The sequence below is a fragment of the Larimichthys crocea genome, chromosome XIX (genome assembly GCF_000972845.2).
Source record: "Larimichthys crocea isolate SSNF chromosome XIX, L_crocea_2.0, whole genome shotgun sequence".
Taxonomy (NCBI): Eukaryota; Metazoa; Chordata; class Actinopteri; family Sciaenidae; genus Larimichthys; species Larimichthys crocea.
The window spans coordinates 8,853,430-8,875,541 of record NC_040029.1 but is presented as its reverse complement, the minus strand read 5'-3'; the positions used below and the strand labels follow the sequence as shown (position 1 = coordinate 8,875,541).

The 22,112-nt window shown below is 45.1% G+C and overlaps 1 protein-coding gene across 1 annotated transcript in view; it reads right to left on the bottom strand.

Moving 5' to 3' along the window:
• The window catches only part of ptgfrnb (prostaglandin F2 receptor inhibitor b), a 67,245-nt gene that overhangs the window by 34,834 nt on the left and 10,299 nt on the right, over positions 1-22,112 (bottom strand). The window contains exons 2-6 of the mRNA XM_027291583.1: positions 18,424-18,538; positions 14,044-14,156; positions 13,354-13,612; positions 7,943-8,350; positions 5,308-5,736 (exon numbers count right to left, since the gene is read on the bottom strand). Coding sequence (XP_027147384.1) covers positions 5,308-5,736; positions 7,943-8,350; positions 13,354-13,612; positions 14,044-14,156; positions 18,424-18,469 — 1,255 coding nt within the window. The 5' untranslated portion in view covers positions 18,470-18,538. The remainder of the gene's footprint in view (positions 1-5,307; positions 5,737-7,942; positions 8,351-13,353; positions 13,613-14,043; positions 14,157-18,423; positions 18,539-22,112) is intronic.

Genomic DNA, 22,112 nt, shown 5'->3' with positions numbered 1-22,112 from the left:
AGATCACTTTCACATTCCTTGTCTTGCTCGAGGACTTCAGCGTATGGGACAAGGCGGGGATCGAACCACCAACCTTAACTTCTGCCGTTTTGTTTTTTGGATTTATGACTGAAAACATTTGTCTGCTGCTAAAAAACTAAACGTGGACCGATGACAGCGGAGTTTGTGGGAAACCAAAACAAAGAGCTTAAAGAGGCTAAAACCTCAGCAAAGCTTTAATATTTCTCTCGTGTTGTTCCTACGATCAGCCACTTTAAACACCGGTCACCTGAGCCACTGTTTATAGAAAAAATATCGATGAGAGCAGCTTTTATATGAGGCGGTGTTGGTTCCACTCCAGACACATTCCTCCGGCAATTTCCTCGAGCTCCACCTGGCCCTCGCGGGTCAGCCGGGAGGCAGAGTCCCTCTGGGGGTCTACTAGGAGTCATGCAACACACAGAGATCCACTCATAATCACTGAATTCCTCTTTGTGTTGTCGCGTGAGGCCAGCCGGGCTTGCAGAGTTTCGTCTTGATGGCACTGGATCTTTCTATTTTTTAAAACTCACGTGCAGCAGACGGCTCACGTTAAATTCAGGCTCAGGGGAGCGTTGGAGCACAGTCGGGCGTAGGATCAAACGCCTTCGCTTCGTGCACCAAGCGGCTGACAGCGAGTGGCTAATTGAAAGCAAACTGCTCGACAACACCAGCAACATGCGACGTCTTTTGTACCTTTTTCTCCCCAACACAGGTACGATGTGATAAAAAAAAAAACATGTTTGCCACCAACTCAATGAGTTTACATCAGAAACAGCATCGCTATAAAGATCCAAGAGAATTATCGGCTACCACGCCCCTTCTGTGAGGGCAGGTGAATCCAAGCCCTATAATTTGAAGGATAATTTGTCTTTATTACAACACTGAGCTATTTTCATAGGGTTGGCCGCCGTTTCTAAACAGTAATAGTATCATTGTATCATCAAGTCAATCAATCAGATCATTTCAGATGGATTACAGGGTTCAAAGTCGGTTTTTATGTGCCACTATGTTTAATTTATTGATACACTGTGGAAACCAGTTTTGCGATGACCTGACTTACCTCAGCGTTCAAGGGTAGGTGTCATTGACACCCTTCTTAGCCACAGCGCGAGCAAGATGCTCTTGTTGTGGCACTCGAGCTACCTTGATGTGCACCGACTACCCAGTTTTATCCACCTTGATCTCAACTGGGCAAACTATAGTCGGGTTGTGCCCACATCCTCCAGTGCCGCCAAACTACCTCCTGTTTCCAACGCTTCCTTGGTTTTCCTTGTCAGAGATGCTCCATCACCATCTCTGTTGAAAACAATGTGTTCAATTATTTTCTAGTCAGACGGGCTAACCGGGAATCATCGGCAAACACAGCCCAGCAGAAGGGCGACTGGGATCAGACGTGGAGTTTCTGTCTGAGCGTGGTCCTGGCAGCTTCATTCAAAGCTTCGTGTTCATGCACGAAGCTTTAAACAGCCTGAGCACATAAATACCTTCATCCCGCTCTTTTATGATGCCAAAGTGAAGCGAGCAAAAAATCTGACACTGACACTAAATAAACACGAGTCGTACATACAATATTTAAGAAGATACAGACGTGTACGCTGCAGACGTTCATAAATATTCTGATGAGCTACAAAGAATAACAAATGTGAGTTTGCGTGACATATAAGCGGCCCCGTTATTTTGAGTGAAGGGGCTCCATTGACAACAATTCCAGCTGACACAACAACACACACAGACACACACACACACGGGAAGTGTAGCCACCCCCTTCAACTGTGTGTGTGTGTGTGTGTGTGTGTGTGTGTGTGTTCCTGCCGTGCGAAGCTCCCAAACAAGTTCTCCAACTCTTTTTGTGCTTCCCGGTTAAGGCTTGTGGCAAAGCATTGTGGGGAAGAGAGAGGGGGGCAACCTCAAGGCCACACATCAACAGAATAAGAACCGACTGGTTGACAACACACACACACACACATATATACAAGTGTACGCTCATACTCGAGAGGACTGAGGATGAAATATGTGAGCTACAGTCAATTAGAAATGTTGTTCTCGTGGTGTGTGTGTGTGTGTGTAGACGCGGTATGAAGGAATGTAAACCCTGAGGCCAAACTGTAGGAGTCCCACCACTGAGAACAGTCGTGCACCCCCCAGCATGTGGGACACACACACACACACACACACACACACACACACAGTGTTTGACACAGCATGCATGTGTGGGGATGTGTGTGTGTGTGTGATTTACTCTCTGGAGAACACACACCTAATGTAAAATGCTCAATGCACACACACACACACATAAGTACGTATGCAGATAGTGTCACACAGCAGAGGTTGACAAAATGTTCTTGACCACACACACACACACACACACACACACTTCTTGATATTTCAGCTCTGCCCTGACGCTGTGTGTGTGTGTGTGTGTGTGTGTGTGTGTGTGTGTGTGTGTGCGTCCATAAAGCCTGGTTGATATTTCTAAATGTAACGTGTGTCCTCGAGGCTTCGGGAATCTTCTGTGTGTGTCTACAAGCGACGGTTGTTTGAACTAAAGGCTCCAGCTGACATACAGGACGCTCTTTACAGAGAACACCGCCCGTACGACATCTGTGTGTCTCATCGTACGTACTGTTCTGCTTCTGCAGGTCATCTAACACAACAAGGACTACATCTCCCAAGAGTCCTGTGTGCGCTATAGCTGCCAAACAGAAGAACCGCTTCGCTGTTAGAGACGATGTAGTGCAATTAAGGCTGTGCATAACCGAATCCTTCGGACGCTGTACGAGCTTCTGCTTTCAGGTAAACGTGGACAAACTTCGGCTGTCGGTCTGAGCAGAGTGACCGACCAGGCCAAGCTTCAGTGGCCTCCTTTCTAAAAACCAAACCCTGCAAACATTGTGCAAACCGAACATTTCCTGCTGCCAACGCTTCAGATTCAAATCTTTGACTTTTATTGCGACCAAATTAGAGAAGTTGTATAAAAATGAGTCTGCAATAGGGATATTTTCAGTGTTATTTAAGTAAAGAACACTTATATACATATATAAAAGGCGAATATCTCAACAAAACTGGAAGTAGGGGGGAGGAAGCTGCTGCCACAGAGCGGGGAAGTCACAGCAAACACAATGGAGGAAACAAGTGAGGGAGGAAGTGACAGCAAAGCCACAAAAACACAGCAAAGAGATGCCGGGAGTCGATAACAGTCTGTCACAATGTCAGTCAAGGTTCAGGTCAGAAGACAAACAGTCTGTGAAGCATCTTAAAGAATGTCATTCACTGGTGTCTGCGCTTTGGTTCTGTTCGTCTGGGTTCACTGGAGGGTTCGAGTACCACATGATGATCTAACGTAACCCTCTGAAACCCGAAGCAGAAGAAGAAGAGGTGGAATCTGAAACAAATGGAAAGAAATCAAAGTGCTCTAACCTAATTCCATGAAAGATTAATACACAAATGGTTTAATAGAGGAGAGAAGATGAGATGTTCCCCTTAGAGGAAACTCTGGATCATTAAAAGTCGTCCAAACAAAGACGCGGGAGCAGGATCAGTCATCGTCATTCCTCTAAAATAAAATGACACTTGGACTCTAGAGCTCAGTCAATCAGCCGAAACACTTTCCTGGGAATGACCGAAAGCATTAAATTAGAGTACTGTAGCCGAAGTGAGAGAGATTATCTTAACTAAGTATTCGTTGATTCATCTCACTGGGATCAGCAGCTGGATTTATTTCCGTCACAGCACAACATGGGTTTGGAATATTGGGATGAAACGATCCCAAATAAATCACCCGCCACCGAGTATCAACATGTCAGCAATGCTCGTCATTCTCACTCTCAAACTCTTTGGGGCAAATCAAGTGGCGGGTTTGGTTTGACGAGCGTGGGAAAGAAACTATGAGGTCGCCTAGCAACCCGTAGACGCTCCAAGGCTGACTATAGAGGCTGTTCAGAAATCTACGCGTGTGACGTCACAGATACAACGTCCGTGTTTTATACAGTCCAACCTTTAGAGCCAACACTTGAGACTTTCAGGCTTCTGTTACTGCAGAGGAGCCGACAATTCCTCGGCACCTTGACAGCGACTGAAGTCCAAGCCATGTAACAGAAGCATAGAGGTGATTGTCTCGAAATGTTTAACGTGTTTTCGTCCCCGAGTGTGGCTGTCCAGCTTCAGTTTCTCATTCAACTCCGTCCAAATGATCTGTACATCCAACTCGCATGGACTATGTCTGTCTCCCCGCCAAAGCTTTCTGAGTGGAACATTCACCAACTTCATGTGCCAAGACGTGTTTGGTTTTGCAGGGCGTCCCAAACCGAGGAGGAAATAAAGAAACTAATTCCTAAAAAGATCTAAATATGCATGTTGAATGCATCACCTTCCAACAATGGAAAATCAAAGAACGCAGCAGAAGACGGATGCAAATCCAGAGACGGAGGACAGACAGACAGAGAGAGAGACCACCCACCGTGCCGGTAACTGATTACTGTGTCGACTGTGTTTGACACCGCCGCTCTTTGGAGGCTGGATCGCAGCATCACACACACACACACACACACACACACACACACACACACAAACAGCATACCCAGAGGTAGCAGAGAGCAGGACCGGCGTGACTAATCAATCATCCTCGCAACAGGAGTCGACAGGCTGACTAGAGGATTAAAGAATTTCCCCTTGAGACTGCAGATTCATCTGTTACGCAGCCAAATCATTCAGCGCGTGCACGGGGTCCCTCTCTGCACAGAATGATGCTGATCAATACTGACAAAATCACACGCCTCGACAGTTATAGATACACTTTTGGACTGCGATTCGTGACGTAAGGCGTCCAGAATCTGTTTCTCAGCTGGGCAATAATCAACAGTGTACAAACTGTGCTCTAATAAGCTGGATTTAAAGTCTCATTACTTCTCTTTACAAGCCTCAAACAACCTACCGACTACTGGATCTGCCCATCTCTAAGTCCACAATGGATCACTCCCAAAAGATCAACGATCCACTGAGGGATCAGGACACGGCGATGTGTCCACATTCGTGACTTTTTTCTCAGCTCCGCCTAAAACACAGGAAACTTTCTCTTTTTGTGCCCTAAAGCAACTTTCGTGCTCCAAATAATCTTCATCCTTTGGGACGCACTGGACTGTGAAATGCAGGCAGGAGGTTTTTATTTACAGACAATCATAAAGAAGGTCGTCCTCAGCAGAAAATCTAATTACTTCCCGAGTGTCTCGTACGTCTTACTTAGAAAGCAGAGTTATGATTTCATCATTCGGATGTCATCTTTCCACTTACTGATCTGCGACACATTCACCGTCACGGGGCTGGACGTCTTCTCGGATGCCATGTGCCACCTCCCTCCTCCTCCCACGCTCCTTCCTCCTTTCTCGATGAAGGCCCGGATGCGGCAGGTGTACGCCCCGCCGTCCTCCGCGCTCACCCGGCTCACCACCAGCCTGTATTCCCCGCCTCCCGTCCGCTCCAGGCTCGCCTGCCCGCGCTTCCCCTGCGCGCCGTTCGAGGACGCGTTGGAGATCACCACCCCGCTGCGCTCCATGGTGATGAGGTCGCGGCCGTCCGCCAGCCAGGTCACCTCCAGGGCGAGGGCGGGCAGGTTGTCGGCGGCGACGGAGCAGAGGAGGGTCAACGTGCTCTCGGGGTGGAGGAGCAGAGTCGTGGAGGAGGAGGAGGAGGATGAGGAGGCCTTCACGCTGAGGGACTGACCTTGAGAGGGCGAGACAGAGACAGCATCAGTCACATCATCCTTTACAGAGTAACATCAATCTGAAATTTTTCTGTCCTCGTCCGAGGCCGCCTACACCTTCGCATACATATGTGTCACGCTGTGCGCGGTCACACACTGTGTCAAACTGTGTGATATCAGATTTGAAGCATGTCAGATTGTGCGATGAACGCCTGGAGAACTGTAAAAAAAAAAACAGACATGCCATCGACTCGTGTAACACACGATCTGTGCCGCTCGTGTTGTGCGTCTACAACCTCGGGTTCTGACTGACGAGCAAAGATCGGACCTGATTTGTCAACGTTTGCCCGGAATGACTCGGATTTAACTGGCAACTACTCGATAACTCGTTATTTCTTCAAGCTTAAAATGATTTGATATGAATATATCTTTGGGGTTTGTCCTCATTCTCCAACGAAGGGATGAATGACAGGAACGCTGCGACCAAGATATTTGTTTTAGCGTCGTACTTTATTACCTGGTTACTACTGTTTACCTTGGTTTTCCAGTTCATGATATCAGCCGAACTGCACTAAACTATCATTACTTTATCAGCCTTTAGAAATTAATCAGCCGACCTCTAACCAAAACAATTAAACTGACCGATTGGCCAAATAAATGGTAGATTAATGGATAATTCAAATTATTATAACAGGAGATCATTCATTTTTTTATGCAAACTGCGTCAAATCAGGTTCAAAACCATTTTCTGTTCCTCGTCAGGGTCAAATTCTAGATCCTAAAATCCATAAAAGTCATCCCGTCCATTGGTGAGACGGAGGAGACAGGTGAAGAGACGACGTAAAGAGCGATGTAGAAATGTCAGACACCGGCCGTCTCCGTTAACAACCTCCACGGCAGTATGTGGGGACGAGTCTCCGTATGGTGTCTGGAGAAGGACAAAAGACACAAAGCCCACTCTGTTTGACTTCTCTCATCCTCTTTGCTCAAGTCGGTAAGTCAATATGAACCGACTGGGACACAATGAACCTGTGAGTGTGTGTGTGCCGCTCATCTCTGGTTTCATTACAAACCGCTGGGTGTTTTCTAGCACTTAAAAGCGGATACGGTAGCCCAGACGGATATAAAGATACGGTGACCACAGCAACCGCGATGAATGAAAGACAGAGTGTGTGAGTCTTAGGAGGGCCTCTCTCTCCGAGCAGCGAGGGTCAGAGACATCCTGGGACAGAGCGAGTCTCCCAGAGGAGAGGACGCCCTTACAATAAAGAGAGACACACAACGGAGGGAGAAGTCTCCCACGTCCCTCCCTCCAATATCTGTGAGACACTTCTACTGCAGTGACCTTTTTTTTTTGAAGATGATCTATAGCTCCCTTCGGTGTAATTATCTCCAGATTCTTACAGCGCTAAACTTCGAAGTCAGGGATGTGCCAAGTTGAAATGGCGGACCACCGATCCGTTCGCTAAACTTCGTAAGAGACGTAAACGGTGAGTATAACGTTGCCAAGGAGACGGTTCGTTAGCTGCTGGCTGTAACTCGTGTCCTGCTTCTTTAAGCTGAATTAGATCACGTCTTTGTGTTTGGATTTGACTGAGTTATGACTCATTAGTGCTCACTCCTCACATCTCACAACTTCTTCTTCTTACCAGACTGAACATTTTAAGATAAGGAGGCGTGCACGGAGCCAAGGCTGAGCAACAAGAACTCCTATCACGTTAAAATCATCATATCAGACGCTCAGCCGGGACCTGCCACAGGTTCTGGTTTGTTACGCTCGTGGCGGTTAATGCAGCCTCAGGCGAGAGCGATGAGGATCAGCTGATCGGCCACAGAGGTCCGGTGACAAAGAGATTTTCAAACTTTCTCTCTCTTTAACCGACGCCGACTCAAGTGACATCACTTCAGACGTCACGAGCGAGACACTAACCACTAGATTTCACCGAATACCGCCGTGACGCCGCCGTTTTGGTCCAGCTTCATACCCATGCAGATGTGTTAATTTTCCCGGTTTTGGAAGTTAACTAGTTTCCCTATCGTATGTTTTTGCAATCAGTCTGCACAGGTGCTTTTATTTTGAAAATTGGCTGCTGAAAACAAGCAGTGAAAGGGTTAGGCTTCAACAACCAAGCCTCACATCATCGATAATCGATATCTTATGTTTCACACATGTGATTAACTTCAGTCTACCATACGGAGAAGTAGACGTCGGCGTCTTTCTCTCACCTGTCGGAGTAACCGAAACAGTTCCCATCTCTTTCGTGCTCTCCACAATTTTTATCCACTTCCCGCCATTTTCGTGCGTCCACTCCGTGCCGTTGCATTCATAAATCCCTTCATCGGACGACGTCACTCTGGAGATCACCAACTCAAACAACCCGTTCTTCCCGGGAACCAATCGGATGCCTCCGTCGGCGTAGCGCCGCGCGAATTTGGACCCCGTAGAGACGTCGCCCTGAGGGCCGAATGACAAGATCTCCTCCGACGTCGCTCCTTTCTTCACGGACCAGGTGATGGACAGGTAGGTGGGGTGGGTGAGCACGCGGGTGACGCTGCAGGAAAGGGTGAGGTCGCTTCCCTCTGGGACGACGGCGGCCGGGGTCTGGGGGGAAACCGTGAGGGTGTTCGGGATGACTGACAGGAAAAGAGACAAAAGACAAATATTAGGAATGACATAATTAACACTTAATTAAACTGCAAGCTCCCAGCACACACACACACAGTAAAGACTGTATATATATTTTTAGAGAAACGTGCAGCACGTGAACGAGCCTGAGAGGGATGTGTGATTAAAAACAGACGTGTTAAAATGGAAGTGCATGCATGTAAAGAGGAAAAAAAACAACATGAAACACAACACGCCTAAACTATCCAGCATTACACGCAGGTTTTTATTAGAGGGAAGGACAGAGTCATAAAAAAAAGACGACTCACTGAGTCACACCATGAGTCAGCTTCAGGTTAGGGATACGCGACATATCAGGGCCGATAAACTGTCCAATAAAAACATTTTAAAAGAGTTTCTGCTTCAATTAAAGTTGAAGATTCTTGATACTTTATGAACAATTAAAGAGTCACTGATGTTGGATTGAATATTAACTCACCTTTGCTCACTACCTGTTAGTCTTTATTACTAACTTATTACTTTATTGGCCATGAGAAAGCGGGTCATTATTATACTGCCTGATGGCTGATTGGCTGCATGTGCGAGGTGGTCATCACTTTCAGGAGACGCCTTTGGGAGCAATTTAAGGGTTCGATATCTCGCCCGAGGGACGTGATGTGGCAGACAAACCTACGATAGATTTAAAGGCTCATTCTAAGGTGACAAACACATAAAAGATTCTGGCTGATTATACAACAAACAAAACATATTTGAGCATATTATAATTGTTTTCTGCCATCGGACTCGCTGAGGTAGGTTTGAGGTTAAAGTGAGCGTTCACTCTGACGTGTGGCGCTCAAGAGTTTGTCTCAACAGAGCAGCTTTGTTTCTTTCTGCAGAGCCGCAGCTCACGAGTCCCTCTGTGACGGGAAATTAAAAAATTGGGGAACTTGTCACAGCTCCCCGTCGGGAACACGACTTTGTCTCTAAATGCCTCGGTGAAAATAACAATAAAAACAAGTTTTACCTCAGCTCTTCTCTACAGGGAGGGAGAAGACATTAGATGCTTTGATGAACGGCGTGTCTACAGTGGAGACATGGGGGGTTGATAATAAAACTGACTGAGGCTCTGTATGATTGTTGGATCGCTGCTAAACACAAATTACAGACTCAGCGTGATCGTCAACAACTTGTTTTCATCCTCTATATTAAATTCTGCGATGCCGACTTCAGGTATGTTTGAATGTACAGTAATAATTTCTCTGCAGCAGCAACTTTCATCCCCCGAAACAAGAAGCCAACAGTCGTGTTGTATGTCCAAGAAGTGGCAGATGGCTGGAAATGAGGAGTGCGACGCTGTGCATTGTGGGAATCGCATGCATGCCGCATTCACGTCCTGTGGGAAAGAGCAGTTTTCAAAACGTTCAGAAAGGGAGTGAGCGCTTGTAAAAACGTAATTTTTAAATGTGTAGACACACGTTTTCATCAGAGCGGCGTCTCTGCTGGCAGCAGGTTTGACTGTTTCCACAAACAGAGCCACGACACCAAATATAACGTGGATTTTTTCCACAAACAGAGCCACGACACCAAATATAACGTGGATTTTTTTGGTGTTAAAGGGTTGGAACGTGTGAGATCTGACAGGAAATCGACTGAAGTGCTTCAACAAATCATCATCCGGCACTTTATCCGTGTCATTTAATCATTTAAACCTCTCTTAATTCCCTTTATTTCTCCGCTGAGCGTCCACCTCAAAAAACTGGGCCAAGACTAGGTTTGTCAGCGGACCTGAGGCGGGCTGAACTGAAACCTGGTTGCTCAAACAAGCCGTCCACCTGTCAATCAAAGCGTCCACGCTCTTAATCCTGCATAACTTTAAGCCTTAATATAATGTGAACAGGTGAGTTGTATATAAATTCACCCTCAGTACAGTTGTCATGAACGGGGAAATTAGCTACAGAGACCAAAACTGTTTTTTGTACCAGGCTGTAAACATGTTTATTTCTGCTGTGAAACATGGAGACTTCTGGAGCCAGCCTCAAATATAGAAATAAAGTAAATATGAAGTGTGGATATAACAGACGAGTTCTGGACACCGATGAGACTTGTGTAGTCGAGCCGTGATGATGTTGAGTGTCTGCGGCAGATAACGAAGGCGGCACGAATAATCTGCGTTTTGCTCTATCAATTAAAATTAGCCCGAGAGGAGTTTTCAAACCCTCAGCGACCTGCACTTCACTCGCTCCTTACATAACCAAACAGCCTCAGTGGGAGCAGTGCATGTGTGTTCATGTGTGTGTGTGTGTGTGTGTGTGACTGCACAAGTCTCGACTGGTGTACGCCCTCCAGCAGCAAATCTAACTCATCATCTCGGTCTCGTCGAAACATTCTCCCCTTCATACGTGACAGAGTACAACGCCGGCTGATACATACGCTCCACATGCACACGACGACGCAGTCCTTTCTGGCACATAAACAGCTCTGCCTAGTTAATTCAGGTCTAAATTTAACAAGGTGTCTGGGGAGCCGTGCTGGGAAGCAGAGAGCAGCTGAACATGATGGCGCATTATGGAGCTAACTAACCTGCTGTCAGACAATCGCTCTTTGTGTCTCTCAAACTGGAGGGTTCACAGCTTCGAATGTTCCAGAAACAATGTGTGTATAGTTTTCTTAAAGTGAGGGATTGTCAGTTTTTTAAAAAGCCAGCCTGTGTGCTCGGGGGGGTCGGGTTGTAAGTTCTCTCCGTTAATTAATGTAGTCATGATTAAAACTGTCTGTAGATGATACCAGAATATTGGACGTCGTGTCCGTGACATCCAAGCCTTAATATAATCGAACAGGTGAGTTGTATATAAATTCTACGGAAGCTCTAAAGGGTCATACATACATACATTTTATTCCACCCGTTTTCTCGTTATCATCATAAAATGTATGTATGTATGACCCTTCCGGTCTTAAAGGGTTGGAATTTGTGAGATCTGACAGGAAATCGACCGAAGTGCTTCAACAAATCATCACCCGTGTCATTTAACCATTTAAACCTCTCTTCACTCCCTTTATTTCTCCGCCGAGCGTCCACCTTTAAACTCAGGCGCCTAAAACTATAAAGAATGGACGCCGTATACGTGACATCGCCAACGGGTGAAGCTCAGAGCGGTGGCAGTCCTGCCTCGTCTAAAATTGGGGTTTGTCCGGACGGTCGGTAGCGTAGTGGGTTAAGCGGCCGCCCTGTGTGTGGAGGCTGTAGTCCTCGCTGCAGCTGGCCCCGGTTCGAATCCTGCATCGGACGGCTAATTTACTGCGTGTCACTCTCTGCTTCCTGTCTATCTTCAGCTGTCCTATTATTAAAGGCATAAAAGGCCAAAAAAATAATTTTAAAAAGAAAAAATTGGGGTTTGTCAGCGGACTTGAGGTGGGCTGAATGAAACCTGGTTGCTCAAACAAGCCACCTACCTGTCAATCAAAGCATCCACGCTCTTAATCCTGCATAACTTTAAGCCTTAATATAACCTGAACAGGTGAGTTGTATATAAATTCACCCTCAGTACAGTTGTCATGAACGGGGAAATTAGCTACAGAGACCAAAACTGTTTTTTGTACCAGGCTGTAAACATGTTTATTTCTGCTGTGAAACATGGGGACTTATGGAGCAGTGAAGCGCGGGTTGATCCAAATTGAGCGGGTGCCCGCGGTCACGAGTCACCAAACAATATTTTTAATGATATTCAGGTCGCGGTCGGTCGGGTCGTTTGAAATAAAGATGCCGAGTTTTGATGCGGGACAAAAAGCCAGAACACGTGGAACTGAGCAATGCCATTAAACCGCATTTTAAATTAATATAATAACTCAGTAATGCCAGTTTTATGTAGCCCGATGACGCTACGAAGTTAATCAAGAGTATTTTAAAAAGTAGTCTATTACTTTTTAAAATGCGGGTCAGAAAGCGGGTTGGGTACAATATTTCACAATTATTTGCTGCGGTCCGAGTTCGGGCGGGTTAGTTTAAAACGTCGGTCGGTGCGGGTCGATCAAACATGGACCCGCGCATCACTGTTATGGAGACCGACTCGCCTCAAGTGGACGTTCGAGGGACTGCAGTTGCTTCCAGCCAATAATGAGTCAGATATGACAATATTGGAAAAAAAACAACTCTGTTATGGGAACAAAACTGCAGGATTTAATGATGAGTAAATGTAATGTGCAAATGTAGAAATATTCCTTATTTCAGAAAAATAGAGAGCGTAGGCGTTCTTCGAGTAGTCAACGGTGTCCGGGATCATGAATCTTTTCAAGTGTATTGTGCCTACGACTTGTTTTAGTGATCACAAACCCCGTCAGCTGTCAAAAGGCTGCGTGTATTATTAGAACGGGGTAGAATTGGAGGTTACTCGTCCTGCATTAGCAGCACAAAAAGTTACAAGTAAGGATATTTTTAGCAGTGCTAGCGTGAGGTGATTTCGTCGACCTTTGTTTGCACAGACACAAACACTTCTGATGATGTCGCTCTGGGCTCTGAGACGTTATGATGGGTAATATGCAATTTTTTGGTTTTATAAGCAATTACCAAGTGTTTCCACTCATTGTCGAATGTTTAATACGAGACAAAAACTTGAACATTTGTCCCCGTGGGGTTCTTTCATTGTATCGTGGTATTTATATTCCCCGTGTTTCACCTTCCAAATCTCGCTCTCCCTGGACCTCATTTGACACGAGCCAAGTACTCCCACCTGACATCTGCTCCACACCACGAGCGGCGAGTGTACGGGGTGTGCTGAGGTGCGCGTGGTGTGTTGTGTGCCGGTGAGAAAGCCAAATTATACAGACAGTAATTGTCTGAAACCAGCAGGAGTGTGTGTGTGTGTGTATTGCAGGAGGAGATGTACATGGTCAGTAGAGCATTAGTAAGTCATGGGGATAGCTGTTAAATGAACCATTAATGGCCAGCTAGTTTCATACACAGCCCTGTCCAGAATTTTTCATTAAAAAAAAAGGATTTCGATCACACACACACACACACACACTTCTCCCGTACCAGTGAGTTGGACCTGAGCCTCGTAATTGCCGCTGATGACGGAGTCGGTGCTCGGCGTTTGACACCAGTAGAAACCGGCGTCCAGCTCCTTCACCTCCGCTATCTTCAGCTCCACCTCGTTGTCCATGAGCCGCATCACCGAGATGTCGCCGGACGCCACCCGCTTGCTGAGCGACGGGTGGGAGTAGCTGGCGTCGAAGGTGGAGATTATCTTTATCCTCTGCCCGTTGGCATCCCTGGACATCATCCACTCGAAATCCTGCAGGACGGAGCCGAGTTCAAAAGGTTGTTGGGTCAAGGCTGGGTTTATTTCTGCAGGACGGTTCACGCTCACGCAGATTCAACATCGGGTTCAACTCAGATATCAGAAACAAGCGACCGGTTTCCACAATCCTTTTGATGCATGTTTAATACATGCAGACTAGAGGTATTAATATCCCATGATCTGAACTGGAGCTGCCTCGTTGTTCTTTAAAACAGAATACTAAAACACAGCATACTCATATCCACAGGACAATTAAACAGCTCTATAATTGGAGGGAATTCTGGGATAACAGTGCAGGAAAAGTTAAGAAACCTAGAATCACACCCAGATCTGTTGAAACTACAGCGCCCAACTGTTTGCTTTTTATTAAAACTACATTTTTTTAAAAATGTATCCATATTAAAAGAGTTGGAATCCAGCCTTACCTGCTCACGAGGTCCCCCATACTCATCGACGTCACATTTGATGGAAACCGGCTGACCCTCCACTCGGATTAACGGACCAGGAGACACCTTCACCACCCGGGCCGAGCACCCACCTTCAGGGACAGAAAATACACAAGAAACTCACTATGAAGTACATAAACAGATTTCAGCTTAAGTGCACCGAGGCGTGCACGCATACACGCAGAGAGCTTGTTGCGACTTGTTTATCGATGGCGACAATGATGGTGCAAAAAGCTCCGTGCATGCGTCGTGCACACACTCATACCCGCATCACTTTGTCTGGCAACACCACCAAACTCCGGCTACGTGCTAGTATTCAATTGTTTATCAGATTATTAAAGTTGCTTAGTTACACCGGAGGTTTGCTCCTGTCAGATCAACCCATCTGGTTTACATTCCTCCCCAGTCAAAGTAAATGTAGAGCGTAAAGGTCTGACATTCCAGCTGAGTGAAGCATGTAGCAACACAACACAGTCGCTTCATTTACACTTTGCTTCCTTGTCGTTAAGATCCTCCAACATTCCAGCTCCGACCCTGGACACACGTCGATTGATGATTGGATGATTTGATTTCGGGCCGGAAAGGATTTTTGTGTCATCTTCTTTGTCTTTGCTTGGGTTTTGTTTTTGTAGCACCGGGCCATCGGATCCAACTTGTTCTCTCCTGACCCGATCCTGATTCTGACAATTACGGGAACCTGCCCGTATCAAGCACGAATCCGATACTTTAAAATCCTCAGTCCAACTGGTATTATTCATCATTATTATAACAGGAAAGGTGAGGACAGGGATCGCAGTCCATAGAGATGTTCGCTTGAGTGACATAGACCAAGAAACTGGATCGGTCACTCGCACCGATCCACCGGTCCAGATAGCGGATCGATGCAGCCCTACACCGTTGCTGAGCACACTGCAGGTTTGGAAGGACACCCAAACGAAAGTAAATGTATCATCCATTATAGATTACAAACTGACTTCCTTGTTCAACTTTGACCCATTGTACTTGCCGTTTCGTGTAACTTGGTGCGTTCCAGTTGATCATATCCAACCAATCGATTGGCAGGGCTATAAGATAACACCCGAGATATAACTAACCGTACTTTTCCTTTAAATAAAAACATGTTCATCAATCAAATTTAGGCATCAATGAAAGTATTGTTTTGGTTTGAGAGCTACTTCTCCTCCTAATAATTAACAAGCACTGTCTTCAGTCCTTTAGAAAGTCAGAAGTATGGAGCCTCTGTGTATTTACAGTACAGTGTGCAGTATTTTATGTAAGTCCTGTATGACTGCTGATCACCAAAAACTGATACTTTTGGGGAGGTCGGCTAAAAAAAGACAATCTGTAACAGAACCAGCTTTGATTTAAAAAAAGAAGTGCTTCATAAACAAGTCCTCTGCCTGTATGGTTCATCAATACTTGAGTTTTTGCCAGTTGGCGTGGTGTTTGTGTGTGTGTGTGTGAGCCTGCTGACTGTGAGCTTTTTTTGCTTTAGTAAGTAACAATCACGATTAGGAGGTACCACATAAAACTTGCTGTACATTTCAGTTCCTGTTGACTATTTCTGTCAGGAGAGGTCGGGGGTTTTGACGCGTCATGTCCGACAAACTAAATTTATCGGATATGGATTCCTCTATTGTTGGTATCTGAGTCTGAGAGCTAGAAAAGTCTGTCAAATACATGACAGAGGTGGTTTCTGAACACCGAAAGATGTTTCAGCTGTTTCCACCTTTACTTGAAATGATAAGGAGCAGGACTGTCGGCTTTCTTTACGAAATGAAAACCCTGCGTTGGACAATCTTCTGTGCAACTGTGAGAAAAAAAAACATGCCGGCATCGATAAAGGGAGGCCCGATTCTGACGGATCGGACAATTTGGAACCGGTTCTTAACGCAACATTGTGAAACTTTTCAAGCTCGAAGCACCAAGGGGAGTGTTAGTGTTTGTACCACAGGGGTTTTGGATCACCGGGAAGAAGAAGAAGAAGAAGAAGAAGAAGAAGAGGAGGTTTTCAAGCCCAGGGTGTAGGCGAATGCAGTGTCGTGCCAGAACAGGAGCTGGGCAACCAATGCAAAACTCAAGCTATGATGACAAAATGATCAATAAATAAATATACATCTACAGGTTTTTCTGCACCACTGAGTCACCAATACACTTAATTAATACAAATTCTCATCAAAATTACGCTAAGCTACCTCCTGCATCTTCCACATTGTGTGCATTTTAAAAGTGCAATAACATTTCAGCTGCGTTATGTCACAAATGCACCATTTTATAGGTGGGCAGGCTATGAGGCCATTCGTCGCTAAGAGATTCAGACTTTTCAAACTCAATTTCCAACCTGCCTGTCTCTACTGGAACAAATACTGCACAGCCCGAGGAGCCTGCAGACACCTAGAAAGTTTAATAACTGAAGAGTCTGAAAGAAACTCGACAGTGTGGGATGTTTGGACAGAGAGGGGACGGCCTGCCATGTCATGGACTCTGGTGCAGCCACTGTGACAACATTCCTGCTAAGCCAGCGTCTTGATGTGGAAGAGGATTGGTCTACTTCCCAAAAATGTGGCCAGGCGCCAGTCCTGAGTCAGGTTAACTGGACCACAAGTCAAAAAATCTTGAAGTGGAAGTCTTAATTCATCATTTTTTTGGATTGTACACACTCATCCCGACCATCTCGGGCTTTAAATTTCAGATGTTAAATGCTACAAAAACACACTGATCTCCTCAACCTTCAGAAACCAGATGAGCCTTGTGCATGATGGAAGCAGACGGCATTAATAAACACCAAAAGCTTCATAGGAAGTTGTCAGTTAATGTTTCATACAGGGCCTTTAAACATGAACAGACCTGGCTGTGCAAGAGCTCAATAATCTCCCATTTCTTTACCGATACACGGCATGAGACTAGTTTGTCTTGGCGGCGGCGCTGGGAGAATCATCGCAGGATCACAACATTAAGTACATTTCTTTCTTTTGAGGGAATACAAGGGTCCAAAGCGAGGACGCTTCTTACATCCAATGTGGTCCCATTGCAGACAGCAGAAAAACAGACATGTCTGTGGTGCACGGTTATGAAAATATCAGGTCAGCCGTCATGTGTCACCGCAGCGTTAAGCGGCTCGAGCTTAAAAATGCAAATGCAGCTCCACAAAAAGGAAACAAGACAGCTTGGTGGTGACACTGAAGGAGGCTTCGACCTCTTTTGAATGTGCACAGCGGATTTTTAATGCCAGTGTGTGGCCACCGTGTCTGGCAACCCTCACGAGTTACAGCGCCCGTGTCTGGGAGTGTAACCCTAACCCTGTAACCCTGTCTGTGTTATCTGCTTTTCTGTTCAGCTGAAGACATTCGTATACTGTGGACACTTTCCCATCTGCAGCGTCACACCTACAGAACCACACACCACAGGACTGCTGGCAACATTTGATCATCTTACACTGCACTAATTTAAGCCAAGCTTCCCTCACACACACACACGACCCCTATGACATTCACTGTTATGCCCACAAACATATGGCAACTTCAGTATTGGTAAGCCAGTCCCTGTTTGGCTTGTTTTTCCCCTGAGGTGGCCCAGTGCTCGGTTTTGTTCCCGTGCATGAGAACCAGCCTAGTGACTAAGCACTGGCCTGGCTCTTGTTTAAATAAGTCTCATAATTAGTCAGCCTGATTCGGCTCTGGTATGAGGATAATAATGATGGGAATTCATCAAATCTGGTCAACTCATGTTGTCCAGACCAGTTTTATTGGATAAGGAGAGGTTGACTTGGAGTGATGGGAGCATTTTGTGTTAAAAAACCAAACATTTAATTGAGTTAATAATAATTAATCCCTCACCACGTTAGATAAACACAATTATACAGATTCCAGATTCCCTTTACCAAACCGGCATTTTAGCTTGTTTGTCTGCCCTCACATGCAAATATCATTAAAACATACTTTAATTATAGTTTTTACCAATGTTTTGGATCCACTCTTTAATTCGGCATATGCCAATAAACCATGCTGCACTTGTTTCACACTTAAATTTGGACTTTTCCACCGTGCTCTGCTGTTGCACTCGCCCAACTTCTCCCATCGAAATACACAAGCGCAGCAGCGTGACACAGCCAACAATCTGCAGAAAATAATAAATTAAAACACCAGGAGGTGGATTTAATGTCAGCCGAATTGACTAGAGGGGTTTGAAGATGCTTAAAAGCATTTTGTTGGCGTTTTTAAAGGTGTGCACGGTGTGTGAGAAGCGAGTGAAGCTTAAATCAGCTTGTTTCCAAATGGAGTTCAATGGTCGGTTCTCCTCGCCGGAGTATGCCGACATGCACCGGAGTTAATTAGCCGTGAACGGTGAACGGTTTCTTACCGAGCGTTAGGAGACCAAACACGAGTGCGAGGAGACAGTTGTCCATTTTTAGTCCCACTCTTGTCTCCTTATTTTCTCCCCGTGTTTCTTTGTCCTGCGTGTGTGTGTGTGTGTGCGTGTCGGTCAATCCCAATAAAAACTCTCAGATCTCTTCAGTCACACCGGGCGGAGCCGCAGAGGAAATCGGACGCACACCGACCGCTTGCTCTTTAATTAATCCAGTAAAAAGGAGTCCAAATCCATGTTGCGTTCACTGACCGGTTTGATGCATGCATGCATGTGTGTGTGTGTGAGAGAATGAAGGCTGATTGAGAAGGAGAGAGAGAGGGGCCGGAAGTTAGGTGACGGGCTGGAGCAGGAGGAGGAGTGGAGGGAGGCAGGGAGGTCCCAGGTGGAGAGAGAGAGAGAGAGAGAGAGAGATTCCCAAAACATTTTTAACCTCTCACAAGGACCGTGCTGCAGATTTCAGTCTGTGTTGCATGTCTGACATGATGAAGTTTAACTTTAAAGTGTGCAGCAGTGGGAGAGGGTCCTCCTGCACGGAGTCAGACATGTTTCTACAGTAGCCCAGAGAGGACAAATCTAAACACCAGCTCTAGATGTTTGGGTTTTTTTTTTTTTTAGGGCCCGAGCACGGCACCCAGGCGAGGCCCTATTGGATTTCTAAAATTTAAAAGTACAGTGGTCCCTCGTTCATCGCGTTCTAAGAATAACCCGCAATAAACGAAATCCGCGAAGTAAGTTTTACAATTATTCTACATGTTTTAAGGCCGTAAACCCCCTAACCACACACTTTTATACGCGTTTTGTACAGTACTACCATAGTTAATCAGGACGCAGAACACATGTGCGGTTCTCCCTTAGCCAATTTAGGACGCGGAACACAATGTGGGTTCATACTGTACAGTAAGCTGTAAAAAAAAAGTGTAAGTGCAAAAATACACAAAAAAAAAATCCGCGAAACAGCAAGTCCGCGAAAAGTGAACCGTGTTATAGCGAGGGACGACTGTAAATCGCATTTTCTGCGGCCTACATGTACTCTAAAACTCTAAAACTCATTAAAATTGGCCTACCCCCCCAAAGTCGGGTGTAAAATTTCGCATTTTGGGGGTCTCACACATGGACGTGCAAAAATGGCTCGACAGCGCCACCTAGATGTATGTTTTCGGAGGGGCTCCTCCCTACGGTTTCATCCACGTGTACGAAATTTGGAGGGAGTATGTAACATACCGAGACACACAAAAAAAGTCTCTTGGTGACCCGGGCTACAGTGAAGGACCGATCCAAATATCGATAGTATCGATACCAATTCGGTATCAGTATCGGATCGCCAACACAGACTAATTAAAGGCTTTGGGGGTTGTTAAGTTGTTTACATATTATTTATATTTTAACCAGTTGTTGTTTTTGTTGTTGAGAATTTTAATTTAATTTTTGCAACTTAAATTAGCAACTTGTTTGTTTTAATTTGTTTACTGGTTTGCAAGTACTTTTTATTTCTGAAAAAAAATGTGATAATAAAACATTTTCTGTTTAATTATAAACTCTGTCCTGGGTTTTAACTATTTATTAATAATAAAAAAAAGGAAACATCACAAAAAAACACTTAAGGTCATGAAAACTAATTGAGATTTAGCAATTTAATGACACATCCACCTTACTTGAAAAGTATCGGTATCGGCGATACTGGCCCGTATTTACTTGGTCGTTTCTCCTTCAGACTAGAAAGTTCGAGGGTGAGGTGAAGGGATTGCAATACAACGAGTACATCAGTAGATAAAACTAAATCTTACACACTGGTCCTTTAAATCTCTTGCTCCTTTAGGGCCAAAATACTTTAAAATGCTGTCCCCCAAAAACTGAAGTACACATGAAAATACAGTTAAACTCCCATGTCTTGCTTAGCTTAGCAACAGGTAGAAACAGTCTTCATCGATTTTACACTTTTAGTTTTTTGTGTGGACCAAACAAAAAGAAGATATAACGTGCTGATACACAGATATTTTGAGAACATACGTGGGTCACTTATGGCAAAAATGCAGCGTTAAGACACTTCTCGCACTCAGTGGTCGCCATTTGGGCTCCCTAACAGAAGAGGAGGGAGCCCAGACAATGTGAAACTTTATTTTTATAATTCTAGCAAAGACACAAAAGATAACCAATTTACGCCAATAATATGAAGTGGTATACACTTCCTATCTTCTGGGGCGTGGTTTCTTTGGTCATTCTTGGCAGTGACATGGATACAGGAAATGACTCTTCGTCTTAACCGTCTGTTAATGTGTTGTGATGAAGTTAATGGGGAACTTAATGGTGTTCACAGTCAGTGTTACTCACCACGTGAGGTCACTGAGGTCTGTTGAAACCCTGCGTTGTCTACCTCCAGTCTTCTTCTCTCCTGCCTTTGCTGCATATCTCGGTGCGTTGCCTCCACCTGTAGATAAGTGTGGAAACTGGACTGTGTATTGTTGCAGCTCTATAGCACCACTGCACAGGGAACCTCTAAAAAAAAAACTGGGAGAGCTACATATTTTGAATTGTTGGTATGAAAAAATGGAAGTCTACAGTATGTATCGGAGCTGTTTTAACTGGTCATTTTCCAGTGCAGGTTGATGCCTGGTGTCGACTCCATGCTGTGTATTTACACAGAGGCAGCGAGCAGGGCAAAGTTCAAACGCTCAGTCAGAGGAGGGGAGATGTTTGGGTTTGTAACCTCAGGGTCAAAGGTTAGAACTTCATGGGTCATCTGGTGTGCTACATGCGAGTATCCTATTTTTAAACTGTGTGTGTGTGTGTGTGGCCGGCAGAGTATACTGTATGTGGTCTCAACGCGGTAGCATCTGTTACTCACACAACATCTGTTCACACACCGGACACAGCCTTATCTTACCGACCTACTCCCCTATCAGTCATTAACCAGGTCATGGATTCTTGGCTCTGGATGTGGTTTTTAATGGTCTGACCAGTCACCGCCAGGCACCTCAGATATGATTCATTATAAACAATGAAACAAACTTTTTCCATTTCACACTTGTTTGCTTTTAAGAAAGCGGCATGAAAAAGACAGAGCTGCAGGCAAACGATAACGTGATAATGTACAGAGGAACTGTGTTTTTAATCACGTTATCGTTGGGTTAGATGCGTCAGTTCCTCGAAGTTTTGCCGCATTATTAAAGGAAACACATGGATAAAAAAAACATCATAATCAGGGTTGAAGATCACGTCTTGCTTCCATATTTAATTACCCTTTCATTTGTGTTCACTGGAAAACAATTTCAGTGAGTAGAAAGAAAGGGTAAAGTAAGTTTGTTCTGGTTCTGACAGTTCACCTCAAAACATGCTGACCTACAGGAGAAAACATGAACCTAAGGCGCCATCTCCTGGCCTCAGAACAGAAACAGAACTCCGACAGCACAGTTTGAGGAAATACTTCTAGTAATTTAACGAGTAAAACTTCACATCTGTGGCGAAATGTTAAGTGACTGGGTGAGCTGCAGTTTTAAAACAATGATCTTCTCATTCTTTCTTTTGTTTTTTTTTCTTTTAGATTTGGATGTTGAAACGTGGATTGAGGGTTGGAGAATTGTCTTAACCTATAAACTGAAAAGATAAACTATAAAATTCATACATACAATACACAGAAACAACATTTAATCTGATAGATTTGGCTCACAGCAGAGGTTCGGCTA